Raw genomic sequence first — 21,964 nt, forward strand, 5'->3', positions numbered from 1 at the left:
ACCCCTTTAAACTGGCAAAGTTTCATTGAAATCGGTGAGATGGCTTGTGCCACCCCCGCCTGGTCCTATCGTGGATGCACTCTTAAATGTTAGTTACATGACACACAAGTACATTTAACTTGAACTGAATATTTCAGCTGAAAAAAACAATCACTAAACTTATGTGATGAGAAATGTTTTCTATTAAATAACGAAAACATGCAATAAATAGAATTTAGTCCTTTTATTCTTGTATGAATATAGTACACTGAAATTTGACACCGGTAGTTGAAAATAAATTGAATTTTTTTTTTTTTTACATTTTAAAGTGCAGTATATACAAAGTGGAAAAAAAATGAGGCTTTCTATTAGCAGTGATGCATCCTGGGAGGTTTGGAGTTGAAACATTAAAGGGTAAATCCACACTGAATCACAGAAGAATAAAAAAACTGCTGCTGCTGCTGTATAGGCGACACCCCAATCAGTGACTCTACAGCGGCTTCCTTAATGCTGCAAACTGAGATACCGGATTTTCCAATTTTCAGTTAGGAAAAATCTAAGAAAACGCAGACACATGTTTGGTAAGGTCTATCACACTTAACTTCACAAACTTACATTATTCTCCAAAACAGCAGCCGACACAGTCAACTGTCAGTAAACACAGCTTCTCTACTTTAAATGAGCTTAAAGTCTACATATCTAAAACAACTGTCCAGTCCTTCTGTTGCTTTAGTTAAGTGAACTACATTTCTGTTGATTATCATTTATTGTGTGTAAAAACAAGCAAAACCTGGATAGTTTTTTCCCCACTTTGTGCATAGAATATGTGAAAATAATGTTGAGGTTCGACTCCCGACTTTTGAGGTACACTGAACGCAGCATAAACACCTGCTGTGATGTCACTGACTGAGGTGTGCCAGAAAAGTTTCACTCAGGTTGCAGTCAGATAGTCAAAAAAAAAAAGTGACATCCAAAAAAATTTCAGTGGAAAACTTTATGAAGCCAAAGAAATAGAATTCATGAGGATGCAGAAAAAGACAAGCGTGGTGCTAAGAGACTCCCACTGCCCTTACTGTAGGACACAATCATATGAGGATGGATGTTGTTGACGTGGATCTGCCGCAGATGAAGCTTTGGAATCGTGGGACGACTGTTAAGGGTGGTAAAGTGTATGATGTGATAAAGGAGATAAGAATGGAAGCAGTGCAGCAGCTTTCTTTATCATTTAGAAAATCTGACCAGCAGTGACATGGTTGTCTTTCGCTGAGTCTAACGAAGCAAAAATACTATCTGACCACAACTGCAGCACTTAAAAAAGCAGCAGAACAGCCGTTTTTCACTCCATGAGAAGATTTAATCATTTCATCAATACAAGTGGGAAGCGCTTACTTTAATCTGAACAACGGCAACTCTAAACAAATAATCGCACATTTCCAGTTAAAAACAATTTACGTCATTACTATGTTAAGTTTGGTTCCTCCTACGAGCTACCATTTTTGTGATTCAAGTCAGTTTTAACCAATCATGATCCTGGTGTTAAAAATCTCATTCAGCAACTGAGTAAACATTGGTGAGAAGTGCACGCCCTCTGACGTGGCCATGCTGTGCTTAGCTGCAGAAGATTTCACTGCTCCATGTCATTATCATTCTGCAGAGTTTTCATTGCCAGGCCCCACAGAGTCACACTGGAGATAAACTGACCTTCACTGGATCTATACGGTCTACCGGACCCTGTGAGGGTGCTGCAGTGATTGTCTGTTGGGGGCAGGTAAGGCCTTGCAACCAGGCCTCTGCCCATGTCCACTGACATATTCCCATTCTCCACGTATGGACCATACACAGCCTCCTGAGACAGGTGGGGTTTGTTCAGCTTCAAGCGGTCTGTGGCGGGTGGGGCTGCACTTCTGTCCTGGTGGTTGGATGACAAGAGGTGATGGGGAACCAGGGAGCGCAGCTCTGGAAGAGGGGTGGATGCAGAGCTGAGGTGCATACTGGAAGGTGGAGTCTCTATGTGTGGCGCTTCTTGTGGTGATGAAGGAGTAGGTGAAGAAGGTTTTTCGAAGCCTGCGTGGGGCATCAGAGTGGAGAAATGCTGCTCAGTGGTAGCAGCAGGAGGTTTACTGTGGCTGACAGGTTCGGGGAATGAGGCCACTCCTTCTGAACCATGTGTTTGCTCAGAGTTGACGGTGACCGGGCTGTTGACTGGAGGCCCTTTGCAGTGCATGTTGCTATGTCTCCTCAACATGGCAGAACGAGTAAAGCTCTTTCCGCAAGTCGTACAAACGTAGGGTTTCTCACCAGTGTGCGATCGTATGTGACGCTGCAGGTCTCCTGAGCCGATGAAACACTTTCCTACACACAAAAAACTTGAATGTAAAACACTGTGTCTACAGTCCAAACTGACTTAAAAACATATAGTTCTATGGAAAAACAAGGTTTTACAGCCTGACAGGATGAGTTCACAACAAACATTTCTATGACTGTGGTTTTGTTCACCAGATGATCTTTATAATAACAATTATTGAGCGTATAGCAGGAAAAAGTGCATTTAATAGGAGTGTAACTGTTTATACACAATGCATTACATGGGCAGCATGTTAGCAGACAGCTGCAGCTCCATCTGTGTCTACACAGGATGTACTCTGTAGGTCACCCACACTTTGACAGAGCTCACAGCCCAACACATCATGGCTGTAATTACACATGTAAAACACTAGAAATACACTTGAGGTATAAATATTCACTTCAGGTCGCTTTGATGGGAGGACAGCAGGAATACAATGGAAGTGGTGAGGCCACCTGTGTGGACAGCTGGACTGGCTTTGAAAATAGGAACGGCTGTATTCTGTCAGAAGTGCATGAGAGGAACGACTGAAAAATATGCATGGAGTTGTTTCTGTGGGCCCTAAAGCCGAAGCATTAAACCTTCATAGACTGACGTCACGCTTGAATGTGTGAACTTGTGAGGGTTTGAAATGATATTTTTAAAAAAAAGAAGAAATCTTAAACACTATTGTGACAGAACACAATGCTTGGAAACACTAGTTAATCACACTGCTTTAAATGCCAAGTTTAACAAAATGAACTAAAAGCAAATTGTTTTCCAAAAATTAAAAACACTACAATTCTCGCTACACCAGTTCAGGCACGCAAAAGCTGCATATTGTCAATAAAAATTGCTCTGAATCCAGTAACATATTTCTAATTAAAAATTCAAATCCACACTGCAATTTCAGCATTAAAAATTGCACAAAGAAATGCTGCTTTTCTCTCTTCTTCACACAGCCATCTTGGTTGGTAAAATTGGAATGTATTGTACAAAAGCGAGTGGGGACTTGGTTTTTATACGCAGCGTAAGCTTCATATGGTGGTAGTCAATTGACCTGTACAGCGTGGGTTGAGAAGTTGCAGATTCTTGCTGCAGGAAGACTGATTCAAACTCAAACTCAACTTAACACATCGTTCATGTTAAATTTGATTGACACAGTTTCAGGGCTAACTCTGCTAGTATGATATAGTTGAAGGACCGAAACTGGTGCTCTGCTAAATGTTGCATGCTCTAGAACTGTTGTTATAGAAGAGCAAGAATGTAAACCTTAACAGATTTCTAATTATTCGACTCACAGGATGCACTGCACCAAGGAAACGTCAAAAGGAACTGTACGTCACATTTGGAGTGGTTAGAGATGAATGCACAAATGATCAAAAGCTGCAGAGATTAAAGGCAGATTCTTGCTAATATAGATTTCTCATTGGTAAAAAATTCCTAAAACTTATTTCATGTCTCGAGACAGACTGCTTCTTACCGCAAGTGGCACAGCTGTGTGGTTTCTCCCCAGCATGTCGAGCTTTGTGCTTCAGAAGCTTTCTGTGAGTGTTGAAGGACTTTCCACACTGGTCACAGGTGAAGGTTTTGTCTGTTGCGTGAGTCCTCTTGTGCTCCTTGAGATTGCTCAAGTTGTTAAATCCTAAGAAACAAAGATGACACACAATGTGCAATTTTTCACTAAAGCTCGCTTAAGCAACGACGGAGCATCAGCAGAGGGTTACTTGAACAATCACACCATGTTCAACGTGATGTCTTATCCCAGACGTTCATTCCGCAAAATTTGCTAATTAAATGATCCTGAAGAAACACTCTCTCATCTTGCTTGTACTACTGTGTATGTACAGCAAAATGACAATAAACTTGATTTGATTTGATTACAAGTTCAGAGATAGAGGCAGTTTAATAAGGAAGTAATGAAGACTACTGTCACATACCTCGACCACATATATCACACAGATGTGGCTTCTCTCCTGTGTGGACCACTTTGTGACGATGGACATCTCCTGATGCTGTAAAGCTGGAAAACACACATGGACCTTTAATTAAAAGGCAACTATAAGAGTCTTAGGAGTGTACACTATACTGAAAATATATAACATATTATTGAAACTGCCATGCTAAAATAATAGAGGATATATCTAGTGTCAATCAGTTTAACAATTACTACTGTATGGCTTCAATATGCAACTACAACTACTGGGGGGGAAAATAAGTAATTCCTTAAAAAAAAAAATTAGGAATATGAATATTGATGAACATGTGATAGAGGGGAGGTTTGTTACCTTTTGCCGCATAACTCACAGATGTACGGTTTCTCTCCAGAATGTCGCCGTAAATGTGTCTGTAAATTTCCAGCCTGTAAGAAAAAATCGATGAGACATCTCAAAATAATCTGACCATCCAAGAATAAAATTAGACATAATACAAATAATAACAATACACCAGAAAATACCTGTGAGAAGTTTCTCCCGCAAATGTTGCACTGAAAAGGCTTTTCACCTGCAACAGAAAATGGAGGTTTGTGTCTAACAACATGACAACTAATCCCGTGATTTACCTTAGATGTGTGCTTTAGGCGGTTAGAAGCAGGAAATACCAGTATGTGAGCGCTTGTGCAGCTCCAGGTTGCTCGGATGTTTGAAGATCTTCCCACACACCTCACAGCAATACTGCTTGTGTCCTGTTTGCTGTGGTGGGTCTGGTGTTGGCTTCAGAGTTTGCTCCTCTTGGTTAACAGGAGGAGGACTGGGAAGTTGTGCATCTGCTGCTGTCTCAGGAACCTCCTCCCTAACTGCAGAGCTGCCCTCAACGGGAGCTTCTGGAGCATCAGTCTGGACCACAGGCTCCCCTTGATGGCTCTCTTTAGGACAGCTGAGGACGGGTTCAATGACGGACTCAGTGCACATCTCCTCCAGAGCTTTCTGCGACCGGAGGTAGTTATATTTCTTCAGGTACACAGCCTTCTTTGGGCGTACAGGCTTGTTGAGCATGGAGTCTGCTGGGTCAGAGCTGGGAGTGTTTAAATTGTCTGAGGGTGTTAAAGAGGAGACAGGGTTCTTTTCCACTGCAATCGATGAGTTAGGCTGAACTGTGTTTCCTGAGTTCACAGGGGCGTTGTTGCCTCCCTGGCTCATCCCGAGCTGACAGTGCTGCTCCTCCACCACAACCAGAGGTCCAGGGCCTTGATTTGAGGCTGCACTGTTAGTCTGAATTGCACTTTGTTTGAAGTACTGCTTACTGTAGAAGTTACGGAGCTTGTATCCATGAACCAGCTGTTTTTCTACTGGTGCCTGAGAGCTGCTGGCAATGTCACAGTTTGAGCTGGGGTTAGACACAGAAACTGACATCCTTCTGGTGTGGTCCATGTCAGTGCTGAAGCCAGGCCTCTGAGATTCAGAGGGACAGTGAAGGTCAACATCATGAGGAAGACTGCTCCCCAAGAGGCAGTCGTGGTCTGAGCCCAGCATGCCTGGGAGAGAAAACGAAGGTATTTCCACTGGTGGAGGACAAGGCTTGAGGAAAGCATTGCACATGCTCTGAACATTTGGAACCTGCAAACACTGTGCAATGTCAAGAAGAGCTTGTACATTATCTTGGTTAACATCAAGATGGGAGGTATACATGTAGTCCAATATTTGGCCAATGCCACCGACATCCTGGATGACGAGGTTGAACACGTCATTCTTCTGACTTGGGGAATTTTGGAACAAAGACCTGGAAGGATCAGAGTCAAACAGTAAGTTGCTTTGAAACAGCTCAGTATGATTACTGGTGATAGCTAAGTGATAAGAATGGAAAACTGTCACTGGTGTGTTTCTACATTAGATATTCATTCATTCACTCAAGATGTAGGCACACAAATAAGCACACTGGATAACAATAAACAGAAATTACGCAAAAAACTTGAAAATGAATTTCAGTTTTTTAAACTAATAAAGCAACTAAAACGAGTTGGACCTACAAGAAGATGAAAACAAAAATCTTCATGAGTCTAGCTTTAAATTGTTCAACATGTTATTCCAGGTTGCAGGTGCACTGCTCCCCAAAAAGTAGACTTTGAAGCTCAGTAAAGCATAATCCAATTATTTAAGTGTGCTTGGCGAGGACCCACATTAAAAGACAGCAATGAAGAAATTTAAGAGGTTAAAAAACAGTACGAGCCTTATGAATAATTAATGCCTAACCTTTGCATACAGCACACAAAGATGAGTGTTACACTTATGGCCATTACTTATCTCAAAGCAGAGAGGTAAATAGTGTCCAAGGGCTTACAAGTCGCCGCTGATGCATGCATGTGTAAAATGTCACCAAAATCCAGTACTTAGTTAAAGGTTGCCTCATTTTTTATTTTATTTTTTTTGCATTGCAATGGGGAATTATTTATTGCTGTAAAAGAAACACGTTTTTGTTGTAGTTTAGACACCAGAGTGGACACATGGCTTTTAAAAGTTCATCCCAATTCCTACACATTTGTACTTCTTTCAATGTCTAGATGGCCACATTGTAGTACACAATGTTTTGGCTCTATGCTTACTGAATGAACTGAACAAAGCAGTCCTGAAGGCATTTGACAGCTCAATGTAAAGTATCTGTGCAGTACACAATTGTGTTGTCAGAATAAATATGTACATCATAACACATACAAAGGAGACAAGGTCATTCATATAAAGAGAGAAAAAAAAACAAGTCACCTGAAATAGGAGCTGAAAGCAGCCAGGACATTTTTGTGGGCTTTGAAGCAGACACCTTTGACCACCAGCATGCAGTCACAGAGCAGCCCCTGGATCCTCTGCTCCTGGAGCTGCTGCAGGAGGTAGGAGCTGTGGCTGGACAGGGTGTCCATGGTCACTCAGCTGCTTGGCTTCTTCATTAAAAAGGAAGGGGGACACGAACCAAAAGCAATAACTGTGTAAACGGAGCTATTGTTCATCCCTCTGGTCAGCTAGCCAGCAAGGGCCGGCAACATTTTTGAAATGACACTCTTCATATGTTTAATTCAACAAGCGCGCAGATTCCGGTGTGGCTGTGCTACGAGACCACCCATGCAAAAATTGGACGAAAACTGTTACGCGAACTCCAAAGCTATGCTAACCGACCGCAGCGGGCTAAGACGCGACTCGGTGCAGCACGAAATCCCTACAGAATGACACTTTCACCAGAGAATTAGCCCTAAGTATAGTTAATTCTGTCGCGTTAGCCACAAATCCACACCTACACTCAAGGAATCCACCTTTTATTTGGATGATGGGTCACTTTTCGACGGCGATAACATTGCATCACTTCCTGGTACGGCTTGTATTTCGAGCAGCCTAAACACGAAGAAGAAAAAAATATTGGGATACTTAGGAACAACGACTGCGCAATATATTTTAAATTGTCCAACTAGTGTAATTAGCTTACGTGCTGGACGTTACTTCGCAGCTTTTGTTATAACGAGCTTTGAACAAGAAACGCTTCCATTCTACTCGGAACCTTTCACTGGTTGCATTTTCACACGGTAAACTCATAATGTAACCCCCGTCAATTGACGTAGTCACGTGTGTTTTGAAAAGTTTATTAGAATGGAACAGAACAGGAGAATACTTGCATTTAAATGCGATTTTGAAGCAAAACGAATTTAACCGAGCAGCACACGGCATCTAGACGTTTAGATAAACCACCGACCGCTAGCTTTATTTGTTGCTTTTTTCTAGCTTTGGTGAAGTTAAGCTACGCTCATTTGGCTAACTCTAGCTCGTATCAGCGCTGCGAACAGTTGGGACTCGCTTTCGCGTGAGGATTAAACTGAATTTGGTTTTTACGCTGGTTGTGAGTTTAACGTACCGGTTCGGTTAAGTTACAGTTTCCGTTAGAGCCTAAGCAAGCAGACAACGCGGTAGAAATGGTCTTCTTCACCTGCAACGCCTGTGGTGAGTCACTGAAAAAAGCCCAGGTGGATAAACACGTGAACATGTGCCGGGGCTGCCAGGTCCTGTCCTGCATCGACTGTGGAAAAGACTTCTGGTAATTACTGACCGAGTCATTACTGTGTTCTCCTTTTTTGTTTTTGCTAACCAAATCCAACGTTGGCTAGATGCAACTAGCTGCTTACATGTGTATTAATGTTATTTTGTGTTTTACACAGGGGCAATGACTACAAAAACCACAATAAATGTATCAGTGAAGATCAGAAATATGGAGGCAAAGGATACGAGGCCAAGGCCAACAAAGGAGATGTGAAACAGCAGCAATGGATTCAGGTAAAATAGAAAGAAACCATATGTTTGTATGTGTATGAGCCAAGAAAGTGCTTTTCTTTCTAACTGTATGTTTCTGTTCCTGAAGAGAATCAACGAAGCCATGAACAAACCTGGAGTCAGTGCGAAGCTGAGAGATGTGCTGAGACAAGTCAGTGCCTATGATAACGTGCCGAGAAAGAAAGCCAAGTTTCAGGTTTGTATGGATTTTACTTTAACAGTTTTGTTGATCAGACAAACTGATAATCAGTTGCATCTTTCTGGTAATAGACAAATCAGACAAATCAAGTTTTTTCCCACAATTTCTTTAGATTTCAATTAATTGACAACGAAATTAATCATTAGTTGCAACACTACCTGGTAGTAGTTTTTGGTGTGTGGCTGTAGCGAAAATGAGGATAGGTGTGCATGAACTAATCAGTTTTTATATTTGTTTATTTCCTCAGAACTGGATGAGAAACAGTCTTAAAATAGCCAACACCAGTCTACACGATGAAGTGTGGGAGATAATTGCTGCTGCTGACAATGTAAGTTACGCTGCTTAAGGTTGCTGTTGTTTGTCTGAGTGTTTCATGTGAATATTGATCTTAAAGCCCAGAACAGCCTTGTTTAGTTCCAAATGAATGAAATGTATTGCTCCTTTTTATGTTTTTCCCTATTTGTAATGAGTTGTGTCAAGGTAAGAATAAATTAGTTTACTATGTTTTCAACATCTAAAGTTACTTTTGTTGCCCACCTGTTATTGACAGGCCACCCAACAGACTCAACAATGTAAACCGTTAGAGGCAGGAGATGACCAAGCCACTAATGGAAATGAAAAACAGAATGGCCATCCAGATGTGGAGAAGAAGAAGCTGAACAAACGGGAGCGTAAAGAAGCTCGTCAGCAAAAGAATGGGAAAGCAACAAAAGGTGCAGAGACTGCAGTCACACAAGAGCCAGAGGAAGACCAGGCAGGCAAAAAGAAAAAAAAGGACAGGAAGAGAAAGGCCAGCTGTGACCACGATGAAGATGAAGAGCAGAGCGTGCACTGTACTGAAAGCAAGTTAAAAAAGCGTAAGTCACATTTCTCTGAGGGGCTACACATCCATTAATTCTAGTCACTTTAATCTGTAGAAGGTCATGGGGGGTCTGCTGACATTCAGCAAGAGGTGGGGTCCATCCTGGACAGTCCATCACAGGACTAACACAAAGAGGCAATAATGCACACTTACACTCACACCTGCAGCCAATGTAGAATCTCCTATTACCTGCATGTCTGTCAACTGTGGGAGGGAGACAGCACCTATAGAAAACCCATGCAGTTTTCTATGTTCTGTTTTCAAATCCATGTTTTCTCCCAGAGCAAACAAGATCTATTGTTTTTTTTTTTTTTTACAGTCAGTCTGTAATTATTTGTGAATGTATTGTTATTAGCAATGCTGTTACTTATGAATGCAGTTTTCAAACTTGTGTGTATGGAATGATCATTCTTCCTTTGCCGCTTCACAAAGTTTGTCAGGTCACCAAATGGAGGCTAATAGGATTTTGAGGAAAGGTTTAAATGACATCCACCTGTGTACATTTGATACTGTTTACAATTGCATTCCACTGTCCTCCTTTTGACCCATCAGTTTATTTGTTTTGGAAAGTGTTGCAATATGTATTTTAGGATTTACTAACTATGGAACTCTTTGATTGTCCTTTTTTCCAGTTGACGACACAGAGGATGCTGATATGTCAGAGGAGGCTGAGAATGAAGCTGTGTTCAAAGGTAAAATGGTTACTGACATGACATAGACTGATGTGTAACAGTAAATACATCATTGTGGTAAATGATAAAGCCACCAGAGGTCAGCGTTGTGACTTTTGTTAACAGTAAGGAAATGACAGATTTTTCTCTATAATGGAAGCTTAATTTATGTTTCTGATCAACTTACAGGTAAATTCAACTGGAAGGGAAACATCAAGGCAGTACTGAGAGATTGCCCAGACCAGGAACTGTCTGTGAAGAGACTCAGGAAGAAGGTGAGACATGAAGTGTTTTAAGTCAGTAGTTCTGTATTTGTCAAGCGGACATCTCGAACCCAGCATGTTGTTATTATAAATATTATTCCAAAACAGGACTTGTGTGTGGTTTAGCATGATGTTAGGAGCTTGTTCATCTTTTGCAGATATTGGCAGCCTACTACTCTTACACTGGTGATAGGAATACTAAAACGGAGACGGAGGTCCTTGCCCTTTTCAGCAAGAAGATCAACAGCAATCCCAAGTTCAGAGTTTTGAAAGACAGAGTTCGACTTGTAAAGTAGACTTGTTCATGTCCCCCTTTTGGCATGTAATGTTGTTCATAGGCTTTTGAAATGTAAAAGTCATCGTTGTCTGTCGTCTTTCCTTTTTTGTTTTTTACAGATGACATAATCTTAAAGATTAAACATTTTATGACTGCATTATGTGTCCTGTTCCTGCACAGTGGGCATGGCCAGCATGACTTTAACAAATTACCTTACAACATGTGAGTGTTGTTTAATGTATAAAATGACAATAGTGATAGATGGCTGCTCTGTTACACATTCCAAGCTCACGGTAAGGCTGGGAAATGGCACCTTATCTGTGGGATTGGATGTTAGAGTGGGGGAAGGGAAACAGGAGAGGTGCACCTGAGGTGAATTTGACTCTCACACGGGACGAAGCTAATGCACATTCCTCGGCACCCCGAACGGGGTTCACTTGGCCAGGGACACAGAAGCTCCATAGAAGCAAGACGCTTGGTGTCAGCCTCAGGTGAAGTTTTAATGCTGTCTGATTTTCCACGGCTAGAATGAGCAGTCTCTTTAACCTGTACAAACACACATACACGTGTGCGCGCGCACACACACACACACACACACAGGCAGGAGGAGCTACTGGAGGAAATCTGCCCAGCTTTATGAAGCTCTGCTAATCCCAGCGAGTTTAACACTGATGCTCATTCATCACGCTGCTTACCTGTAATTGTATATTGCATACTTTGGGTTTTAGTCAAGCTGTTACTCAAGTTTGCTGGTATTAAAATGATGTTTTCTAGTCCTGTGGGACTCAATAGTGCTTAATTCTTCAGTTTTAATCCAGATCCCACAGGATACTCAGACTAATCCTGTCTTTACTGTTGGAAAAACAAATCAGATCAACATTTTGTTTTTTCCATTAGATATCCCAGGATGAACTGTGTGGTCAGTAGTATGTCCTGCATTGGCATTAATAGCAGCTCTCTTATCTGAACAATGTTATTCACTTAATTTGGGTGTTAAACTGAGACTATAACAAATTATTTGTGTTTCAAAATTAACAGACTTGATAGACTGATTGTGTAACTATTCTGGCTTATTCATTATGGCGTCGCTGTCATGTGACTACTGCATTCAGCACAGTTCAGACTGTCGATTTAATTTAGTCATTCTGCAGAAAACATATATCACAACAGAGTTACATAAAATACGAAACAAGGCAAATAAACTAAATACACAAGAAAGTTCAGTAAAATGCACACAAATGTATAAAATATGACTGCTTGAGTGAAACAGCAAAAAAAATAACAAAAATATATAAAAGCATATAATATAATTGGAAACACATTAAAATTCAGTGACTAAAAGTGCAGACCAGTTTCATAAAAGCACAGGTAGTTTCGACTAGACTTGAAAATCTAGGACTAGGAAATAAAACTGATTAAATACAGTGGACACAAGATTTGGGGCAAACCTGAGTTCCAAATGGAGCTGGTTCCAGCAGCGGGCAGCATAATGACTAAATACCACTGGACCGTGTCTGGTTTGAACTCTGGGCTCCACTAACTGACCAGTCCCTGCACATCTGAGAGGTGTTCCAGGCTTCAGCAAACTAATCTCTGATTTATTTTGGTCTGAGGTAGGAAGCAAGTGTAGGGACCTAAGAAGTGGAATTATTAGTTCTCTCTTCTTCGTGTTTTTTCAGTGTTCTCGGAGCAGCATTTTGACTTCTAAATGTCTAATGGTCTTATTAGGTGGTCTAATAATAAATGCATTACAGTAGTCCACTCTGAAAGTAATAAAAGCGTGAGTACATTTAAAAAAGAAAAAAAGAAAATCTTGCTTGGCCACAGTTTCTCATGTTGTCTATGTTTTTAGGAAGCCAGAATGAGGATTTAGTTACAGCTCTGATGTAGCTGCTGAAATTTACATCCTTATCAATGATTCCACCGAGACTCTGAGAACGAAAGAACAACGCATGCTTATGGAAGCAAAACAACTACAAATGCAACCCTGTCACCTTTAAGTTTTCCCTAAGTGCTGGAACAATACATTACCCTCTTAATATATACAGCAGTATTTACATTGTAGTAACATTTCTCTCTAACAGCACTACAAACATTAAAAAAAATAAAAAGAACAAAACATTAAAAAAAATAAAAAGAACACAAAATTAAAGAACAAAACAAACAAAAAGACATAAACATTCTAACCTTAGTAAAAGTGGACTTTGTTGCAGGACTCCTACATTTGCAATAATTTTAGGTGTGCCTAACTACCTATCAAATACATGAATGTTGACAAAGGTGGGCAGTAGTCAGTGTTTTTTTGTTTTGTTTTGCTGACATACAGAATAGTGGTAGCAACCAACCATGAAGTATTCACTTTTCTTCTCTGTACAAGCCCTGTCTTTGCCTCATTGCAAGTTTTTAATTCAGGGAGTTCAGAAGCAGGACAGCAGTATCAGCAGTGTCAGATTCTTGCCAGCGCTATGTAAAGGTATACATTCAAGATGAGCTTTGGAATACAGCCAGCTACTATGCATTCTGCAAACTTTAGGAGGGACGGCAGCAAAGGTGCCCTGTTAGACTCTTTTTATGCAAATCCTGTCCTTAGTTACCCTAGAATTTTTTTAAAAATTGTTTTTATTTCCCATACCGAATGCATCATTTTGTCAAGATGGTCTTTATAGAGCACGTGCACAAAACATGCTTTCTCAGTTCTACTCTGTCAGTCCCACAAAGTTTGCTGCTGAATAGCCGCGTTTTGTATTCATACATGTCGATGAAAGAAAACCTTGTAGAACCATTTATTTGCACAGATAATGATGATTTTTCTATATTTTACTGCTTTAACTAAATGTAACTACTGACGCTAGGTATGATATATTGTTTTTGAACGTTTCACATAATGACTTTCTAATGTAAAAGCTTGTCTCTCCTCCACTCTTGTACCAGGAGGTCTGCTTGACCCTCAAGTCTTGGAGCGCATCAGAAGCCTTATCTCATCTCTTGAAGGCCCACACAAATAGATCTGTGGAGGCCTTGGAGTACCTTGTATGTGAAACAATTAGACAAAACCTTGTGTCCCTCTGCTGGGAAAGGTACAAGAGGCAAACTTCCCTGTAAGATTGAGTGCTAGTTTATACTTTTGGCTCTTGTTTTTGGAAGGAGTGAATTCAATATTTTCGCAGTAAGTAACTTTGATCAACACTTTTTTTTTTTTTTTTTGCAAATTTTCCACAACAGTAACAAAAATACATTAAAGTATGAGATTACTGAAAACATGTAATCTCTTTAATGCATAATAAGAAATAACATTTTATGAGGACATAGAGTCTTCTAGTTTGTTTTTGCATTTTACCTGATATATAAACTATTATTTCTGTCAAGAAAAAAAAGTGCTCAACCCTCCTATTATCTTTGGAGACCCCATTCAATGTTTAAAATCTCTAAATAATTCATTGACATGTTTTTTCAGTTTTACTGAAAGGGCTATTTACACATAAACTTAGGCAACAATTTTAATTGTGATATTTTCTGGAAGTTTAAATTGCCGGGGTCAAATTGAATCCAGGGATAATAGATGTCAGTAAATTTGAAGTTAGTAGGAGGATTAAATTTGTTCGTTTACTAGTCATACATTCCTTTTCTAAATCTGTGCCTTGACATTGGTTAAATTTCGTCAATACAAAAAACTACAATTGTCACTTGCAAGTGCGTCATAAAAAGGCGACTCGCTGTCAAACCGGAAGCGCCTTCTAATCAGCTTTTAGAGCTGATGTGAGTTAAAGGTAGCATCAACACAATGTTGAACGACAGTGAGCTGACAAATTTGCGGAATCGATTTAAGAAAGATGCGGAGTTTCTTATGCAAACAACGACGTCGGGTGACGAAGATGAAAAGAGTAAGCCTCAGAAAGATTATGTTGGCTAACGTTATTAGCTTATTTTAACTAGTTCTCTCACAGAACCGTGAACAGTGACCGGCACCGTTGTCGTTAAACACAGTTACCGTCACACAGCTCTGGTATGCTTCAGGTAAAATGGTGTCAAACGAGTACAAATTGTACTTATTTGACACTAGTACTGCTGCTAACCAGAGCAAATACTGTTGCTAGCGTTTGTCCACATGCTCGTTAGTCTTCAAACAACATGGCTTTTTCTATTCACAAAGCTGTAGCTAATTCAATGCTAGCGCTTTGAAACTACAGCAGAATCTTTGGAAATTGTGCCCATCATTTTTATTCTGATGCTGTCTTGTAGGCAGCTTGCACAGTGGACAATTGTCCAACTTTGAGGCCCTCACTGGCAGAAATCCAGCAATTCTTGATTGTTTTGACTGTGAACAACCGCTGTGTCAGCTCAGCAACATAATACAGGGAAACCCTATTCCTACACTGTTCCCAAGCCAAGGGTCATGTCATTGCCAGTGTAAACTGATAATTGTAATAAAACCAAACAGTTGTTCAGGTTTTTATTAATGGCATGTACACAATAATGCACACCATCAGTGATCATTGTGGCATGATGATTTCCTACAGTGCTGTATATGTTTTATAGAAGATGGACCAGCATGACATATGTTTGATTAAAGATGTAAGCCAGCTGCTTGTCAAGGGCGTCGAGTTCATTGTGAACTCTGCGCAGAGTAACCCAGCATGCCGGACAAATTCAGCAGCCAGCAACAGGCTCTGATACGTTTAATCAACCAGTAAATTATAGAGATTAATAGCTCTCTGAGAAGCAAGATTATCTCAAAGAAACCTATCAGTTTCACCTCAAAAGCTGCTTAAATCTGAAAGGCGGGGATTTAGCACATTCTGTTAAGGCAAGACAAATCTCATATTTGGTTGTAAATTCTATACCATACTGTAACCCTTTCAGTGCCTCTTAGCCAGTATAGTTTTGAGTCATGCCATATGGTAGCGTTGCATCTAATTAATGGTTAAACACATGGAGTTACAGTTTGTAAGCACCTGAATGATCGTATAATAATAATTAAGAATGCTCTCAAAGTAGGCACATAAATGAAGACACTTATTCAAAAAACTGTCTTCCTTTTTTAATTTACCTTTTAGGTCAGGAGGAAAAAGATGCCAAACCAGCTTCTCGCTTTGACAGACACACCGTTTTCTGGATTGTGGCATCTGTAGCTGTGACCTACTACTCGGACTTCTTCCACAACATCTTGGAAAATGATGATATCAAAGGGTAAATGAGCTACAATGTATGTTTTGTGTGGTAAACTTGGTAAAGCAGCTGTAAAGGTGTCAGTTCGGTATTCCATCATAAATGAACTACAGCGGCGTTTCAAAGTTTGCGAAGCCTTTAGAATTATTGATAAAAATGACATACACTGTCTGTGGGTGGCAAAAGTATGAAAACCTTTGCTTTCAGTATCATCTGCTAACCCCCTCTGTGGCACAGTAACTGCAACTACACGTTTCTGCTAACTTTGAACAGTCCTGCACATCTGCTTGTAGGAATTTTTATGTACGCAACAGCTTCAGCTCTGTGATGTCGGTGGGTTTCCTCACATGAACCGCTCCGTTCAGGTTCTTCCACAACATTTCAGTTAGATTAAGGTCATCACTCTGACTTGGCCTTTCGAAAACCTTAACTTTATTCTTCTTTAAACATTATTTGATTGAACAACTTGGATGACAACTGGGATGTTGTTTTGCTGCATGACTCACTTTCAAAGCACTCCTGGTGGGTGCCGAAAGTGGGTCATGCCTAGCCGCCCCCTCCAAAGCAGTCAACCTAGGGGAAGCGCTGTTTTGGAAAAGCCTTTGTTGTCATGAAAGGTGCCTGATCGTGGTTTAAAAAAAAAAAAAAAAAAAAAGCCTTTGTTGTCATGAAAGGTGCCTGATCGTGGTTTAAAAAAAAAAAAAAAAAAACGAGAGACAGAGAGAAAAGTATTTTTTTGTTTTCTTCTTTAGTGGTATTACTTGTATGATACTGATGAAGCCACTGGTATCTGATGCCGGTTATACTAGTTATGATCTCTTCTTGTGTATTTCCAACTCAGTTTCCTGTCTGTTTTCAATTCAATTCAAGTTCCTTCGATATACTGCCTTTGTTTGTAAATAATCCGCATTTTAATCTCTGTTTTTCCAGTTGGTGGTTCAATGTCGGTCTGATACTTCTTGCGATCAGCTTGTCTCTGGTCATGTTTTGCATTGTGTACCTGGACTGGTACAAAGGCATCCAGCACTATGACCAAGAGTACCCTGCTGTACCTCCCATCACTACTGCAGCCTTTATTGCAGCGTCATGCAGGTAAAACTTGAAAAGAATTTCTCTAATTTGCTGGCATCCCTATGGAATTGTAGTAACGGATACACTTTAGTGTGTTATTTCACTGCAGAAAGTACAGCAAGAGATTTATGTTCTAGGTAAAAAAAAAAAAAGATAAAAATAAATATGTCGCGTCTGTATATGTGCTTATTTGAACAATTATGTATTGTATATATTAACTCACTGGCTGTCCAATAATTAAAAAACCTGTATGTAATGCTCTGAACGAGGGCTGAACAATTTGAATTAAATTCACACATATCTATATTGTTTCAAATCATGCTTTTGATGTGAAATTGATTTTGCGATTAGCTCCACTCAGCACACATATTAGTTCTTTAAATAACACATTTAGGTGATTGTTTTAAAAATCAACATTTTTTGTGTGTTGCCATAAAAAATAGATGAACAACAGCACATGAAACTTTGTACCGGGGTGCAGTGTCTGAATTCTTGACAAATGTAATGTAGGACTTTAAGACAGATGATCAACGACATAAACATAACTTCACTGAGCTTTAAAGTAGGCTTTGACCGATTGATTTTTCTGATGATCACAATTGGCAATGAACTGATCTAGTTGGCAATTAAATTAAAACTCCGTTGCTTTGACCCTCACGCAGCTGTTTCCTCTGAATGGGTACAGCTTGTAGTCTGGCTGAGAGGATGACGTTCCCAAAGTAATGTGGATGTTGTTTGAGATTATTGTGATTAGCATTGCTGTCTTCTCATCTGTTTCCAAGATGGCAGAGTTTCAGTTAAAATGACGGCAAAACACAGTAAACTGGAATGAAGGTACACAAAAAAGTACTTCTACTAATACTGCCACGAATAGTGTGCAGTGTGTATAACATTTAGTGGTTTTATATGTTAAACCAGGGAAGCTTTTTAGCTTTAAAATCATATATTATTTATACTTTGGCAAATCCATCCATGTTCTGTGTATCAGTGAAGGTCAGGATGAACTCATCAGGTAAGAGTAATCTCTAAATGTTTCTGTATCTTAATGCAATGTGCGGTGGGACCTCTCCATGCAGCGGTTCATTGTATCACTACAGTGTGGGGTTGATGAAGGGTTGAGTCAGAAAGTAATCGTGACTGCTAAGTGCTTAAGTCATTAGGTAAAGGGATTTGAAATTGCCTGGTTTAGTTTGTGCATTACTCCAGAGCAACGCTGTTTATTTGATCTTATTATATTATTATTAAGTCTTAATGGGTACTTTAATTAACTCTTAACTTTCTCTGTCCTGCTGAATGGTGCCACTGATCGGGAGGGTGGCCAATGCAAAAATGTAAAAAAATATATAACTTTAAAACTATAAACTTAAAAAGAGATACTGCACAAGAAAGAGTGCCAAATTTTACATTTTTAAATGTGCGTGTAAGCTTTTCTGTGTATGTTTGCACTGATTTAATGCGCTTGTTTTTTTAGTAGGACTTGATTAAATTAAAAATTAACCATGAACAAACTCCCTCTCATTTTATAGCCTCTCACGTTCGTCCTTTCGAGCCACTGTGACGGCTTCATAGAGTAGGAAGCCCCCTCTGATGAATGAACTACGCTTGAATGTTTCTTATTTCTCCCGCAGCTTGAACATTGCCTTGTGGCCAGTGTGGTCCTTCTTCACTCCACTGATCCTCTTCACACAGTTCATGGGCGTGGTCATGTTAACGGTCATGTGTGGATGAATGCGACAGGTGGGGATCACGCCGTTTTACAAAACATCTTTTGATTGAATTAACAACATAATGATTGACTTGAAACTGTTGAAGATACACAGAACGGTGCAAAAGTGTTAAAGCGCTTCCAAAAGTTCTATGCAGTTTTAATTGTGAAGTGAAACATTGCTCAATATTGGTTAAATATTTAATCTCAGTGCTTCATACCTGTGGGTAATCTCAATTTAGCTTTCTGGGCTTCTGTTTTGCAGCCTCAAATTCATCTCCAATGTTTGGTAGTTTTCTCCATTGCTTACACACATTTCTTATGCAGTGCTCAAGTTGCCAGCTGCATTCAAAACTTCATCTCACTGGACACTCCACCACCAAAATTGAAAATACCTATCATTTCAAACACACATGGGCATACAATAATGGCATACTGCCATCACATCTCCTTTGCAACACATACATTAAACACAGGACTCAAAATTCAGACATATTTTGAATGAGCAACGCTTGTCTTTAGAAAGACGGCATTTGTTTGTAGTATGTACGCTCTAAAGGTAGTTATGCTGCAAAACTAAAATTAGAATTAAAAAAAATATGTTATGTTAAGTGACAGCAACATTGTTCTGATGGCTGATTATGTTCCTGTCCGCTCACCTCCTTGTGCTCTGTGTTTAGGCAGACATGCTCTGACACACTCACCAGCTTCCCTTAAACTAAGACCATTTTTACCACCTAGTATTCAACATTAACCTAAATTCCATTCAAAACTATCGGCCTCTTTGCCCGTATTCTCTCCATCCTCCCTGTAGGTCTCTCACACTTTTAACAGGCTTCCATCTTCCGCTTGTTTTTCTTACTCTGACAATATTAGACCTGTTTGTTGAGGGAGCGCAGCCGGAGTCGAGTGCTGTTGGTGAGTTTGGTTGATGCAGGTCTGCAGTGAATTGATGATATGTGATTCTGAACCTAAACTTTAGTGTTTTACCAAAGAAAGAATGTAAATAACTCATTTCGTTCGAGGCTCATCTGCTCACCCAATTTCACTCTTGCCACCACATCATCTCCGTCGTAAAGAGCCTCCACCGGCTCTATCGCTCACCACAGACACTAAGTAAAGCTCTCGTCCTCATTGAACTGTTCCACTGTCGTCCTCTAAAACCATTCTGTCTCTCTCCACCATTTAGGACCAAGAACCAGCAACAGAAATGACGAGGCTTAATTCCCCTTTCCCTCTGAAACTGTCTCCACACACATCCATGACTTCCAACAATTTTTTGTTCAAGAACTTCATTAAAGCGCCCCTTTTTTTTCCTCCCCTTTTTTAAGAAAAACAATAATTTTCTATGCAACATCCTTGTTTTAACGTTAAAAACCTTTTTAACTTATAAACTATCTTTGAAAAGTTCAAACTATCCTTGCCTTTTTCTCTTTTTGTTATTTTCTGCAAAGTGTGTCTACTGAGATGTTCTGCTATTTATAACTGTGCAAAGGAACCGACAAAGTTTTGTAATAGGTTTTATTTTTCTTTAACAGTTGGTGGTGAAGAATGTAAAAACGTCTGCTTATACAGTGTATTTTTTTTTCTTCAATAAAGTTTTATAACTAATTTGAATGAATGCATAAACTCATTGCTTAGCATCGCACAACAGTGGCCAAGCTATTATTTTATCAGTGCAGGATACAAAGTCGGGCCTGAGACTAACTAAAATCCTCCAAACACCAGAGTCAAGGCTCGACTTCATTAAAAGCTCTTGTGACCGAGAGACAGGCTTTAAACTTGATGAGCCTGTTATTACTATCAATTCATGTAAACAAAGTAGGGACTCAGATTTAGACAGTCGGAAAATATTATGCAGAATAATATTGCTGAGATAAATTGCATCTTTGTGAATCTTAAAATGCTCTTCTTCCTTTTTTTTTTTTTTTTAAACAACCTTTGAGAAATGTTTATGCACTTATGTTAATTTTTGATTTAGTCACCAAGTGCACATAGAAAACATAAAGTTGTACATTTTAAAAGCTCATCTCACTTGCATTGTTGCTTTCAGATTGACCTCAGTGTGGCTGTTGTTCCAGTGTCTTGACAATAATTGTTCACTGTAGTTATTAATCAATTTCCTTTATTGAACCAGATTTAAAAAAAAAACAAAAAACTCATTGAGATTTAAAACCTCTTTTTCAAGAGTGACCTGGCCAAGACACAAAATGGATAACAGCAAACACACCAATAGAATAGTCACAATTCCACACACTACAGAAAAACAAGAGTGGGATTACATGACTACACACTGCAGTCACAAGATCCAATTGAGCTTATTTGTCTGTCTTTTATAATTATCTTGAATTTCTCCAGAGATACAAGATGTGTCAATTTCAAGTCCTTCTGCACTTCATTCCAGGTAGACTGGGCAGAAAATTTAAATCTAAGTTATAGTTAATACCAGTTTTGGAAGAAATACGCTACTGAGATTTTGACATGTTGAGGCAAAAATGACACAATATAAACAGACTCCATTGCTGAAAGTCCTGCGTTTAAAATTCAAAGTACAAGAAAATGTCTGTGAAGAAAACACAGTGTCAGAACTAACCAGAAAGGATTTTCCCCCCTGATGTGTTCTGTTCTTACTCAACTTTCCTAGAATTGTAGTTTTTGACCTATAATATAATATAATTTAGTAACTAACGATTGTCAGTTGTAAGCGGTGGAGTTAAAAGAAGCAGCAGCTATAATCTAAAATCTCAGCACATCAGCCTTCAGCTGATCCTTTAAACCCATTTTCCGAAGATATGAATGATGATTGTGATATGATGTAATTGATTTGCCTTTGAACTGCACTCAAATTCAGTTTACTGTGTTGTTTTGTTGATGTCCCTGAAGTGCAAACAACAAAGGGCTTAATTGAGCAGTTCCAAATCCAATCAAATGTTCCACTTAATCTGCCGCCCAATAAATGGCCCTGATAATGAACACATCCAACTGTTTCTTTAAATGGTGCTGATCAAGAAGTCGATACTGAGCGCTTGAAGTGGAGCGTAACTTGATCAGTGTTCCAATCCTCATGATGCTGCTGTGGAGAGTTCCTCCTGATAGGCTAATGGGCGTCTCATCTTAACTAATTACATTCAGAGGATTTCCAAAGCCCGAAGGTGGCCATTAATCTTCCGTAGTTTACAGCTGATCAACTTCAAAACACATTTTAC

The 21,964-nt window shown here is 39.6% G+C and overlaps 3 protein-coding genes across 3 annotated transcripts; 2 read left to right on the forward strand and 1 right to left on the reverse strand.

The window, feature by feature from the left end:
* Positions 1-208: 208 nt before the first annotated feature.
* On the reverse strand, positions 209-7,541 carry zbtb49 (zinc finger and BTB domain containing 49). Its single transcript, XM_008291442.1, has 7 exons — positions 7,000-7,541; positions 4,905-6,022; positions 4,761-4,807; positions 4,591-4,664; positions 4,243-4,325; positions 3,786-3,947; positions 209-2,331 (listed from the first exon to the last, which is right to left on the reverse strand). The coding sequence occupies exons 1-7, from the start codon at positions 7,149-7,151 to the stop codon at positions 1,604-1,606; spliced, it is 2,364 nt and encodes a 787-aa protein (XP_008289664.1). The 5' UTR covers positions 7,152-7,541; the 3' UTR covers positions 209-1,603.
* A 296-nt stretch (positions 7,542-7,837) lies between these two features.
* On the forward strand, positions 7,838-10,973 carry lyar (Ly1 antibody reactive homolog (mouse)). Its single transcript, XM_008291443.1, has 8 exons — positions 7,838-8,311; positions 8,433-8,547; positions 8,633-8,740; positions 8,991-9,071; positions 9,294-9,600; positions 10,238-10,297; positions 10,466-10,551; positions 10,698-10,973. Exons 1-8 carry the CDS (start codon positions 8,190-8,192, stop codon positions 10,833-10,835), a joined length of 1,017 nt encoding a protein of 338 aa, XP_008289665.1. The 5' UTR covers positions 7,838-8,189; the 3' UTR covers positions 10,836-10,973.
* A 3,546-nt stretch (positions 10,974-14,519) lies between these two features.
* Positions 14,520-20,375, forward strand: tmem128 (transmembrane protein 128). The gene is made up of 5 exons (XM_008291444.1): positions 14,520-14,697; positions 15,871-16,003; positions 16,913-17,074; positions 18,682-18,790; positions 19,948-20,375. The coding sequence occupies exons 1-4, from the start codon at positions 14,598-14,600 to the stop codon at positions 18,779-18,781; spliced, it is 495 nt and encodes a 164-aa protein (XP_008289666.1). The 5' UTR covers positions 14,520-14,597; the 3' UTR covers positions 18,782-18,790; positions 19,948-20,375.
* The last annotated feature ends 1,589 nt before the right edge of the window (positions 20,376-21,964 follow it).

This window comes from Stegastes partitus, unplaced genomic scaffold (assembly GCF_000690725.1).
Source record: "Stegastes partitus isolate 25-593 unplaced genomic scaffold, Stegastes_partitus-1.0.2 Scaffold743, whole genome shotgun sequence".
Lineage (NCBI taxonomy): Eukaryota > Metazoa > Chordata > Actinopteri > Pomacentridae > Stegastes > Stegastes partitus.

Coding starts and splice junctions, on each gene's coding strand:
- zbtb49 (XM_008291442.1), bottom strand. CDS start 7,151: ATGGACACCCTGTCCAGCCACAGCTCCTACCTCCTGCAGCAGCTCCAG. Junction 4,326..4,590: donor TGTGAGTTATGCGGCAAAAG/GTAACAAACCTC, acceptor TGTGTTTTCCAG/CTTTACAGCATCAGGAGATG. Junction 3,948..4,242: donor GTGTGATATATGTGGTCGAG/GTATGTGACAGT, acceptor TTTGTTTCTTAG/GATTTAACAACTTGAGCAAT.
- lyar (XM_008291443.1), top strand. CDS start 8,190: ATGGTCTTCTTCACCTGCAACGCCTGTGGTGAGTCACTGAAAAAAGCC. Junction 8,548..8,632: donor AACAGCAGCAATGGATTCAG/GTAAAATAGAAA, acceptor CTGTTCCTGAAG/AGAATCAACGAAGCCATGAA. Junction 9,072..9,293: donor TAATTGCTGCTGCTGACAAT/GTAAGTTACGCT, acceptor TGTTATTGACAG/GCCACCCAACAGACTCAACA.
- tmem128 (XM_008291444.1), top strand. CDS start 14,598: ATGTTGAACGACAGTGAGCTGACAAATTTGCGGAATCGATTTAAGAAA. Junction 16,004..16,912: donor GAAAATGATGATATCAAAGG/GTAAATGAGCTA, acceptor CTGTTTTTCCAG/TTGGTGGTTCAATGTCGGTC. Junction 17,075..18,681: donor TTTATTGCAGCGTCATGCAG/GTAAAACTTGAA, acceptor TTTCTCCCGCAG/CTTGAACATTGCCTTGTGGC.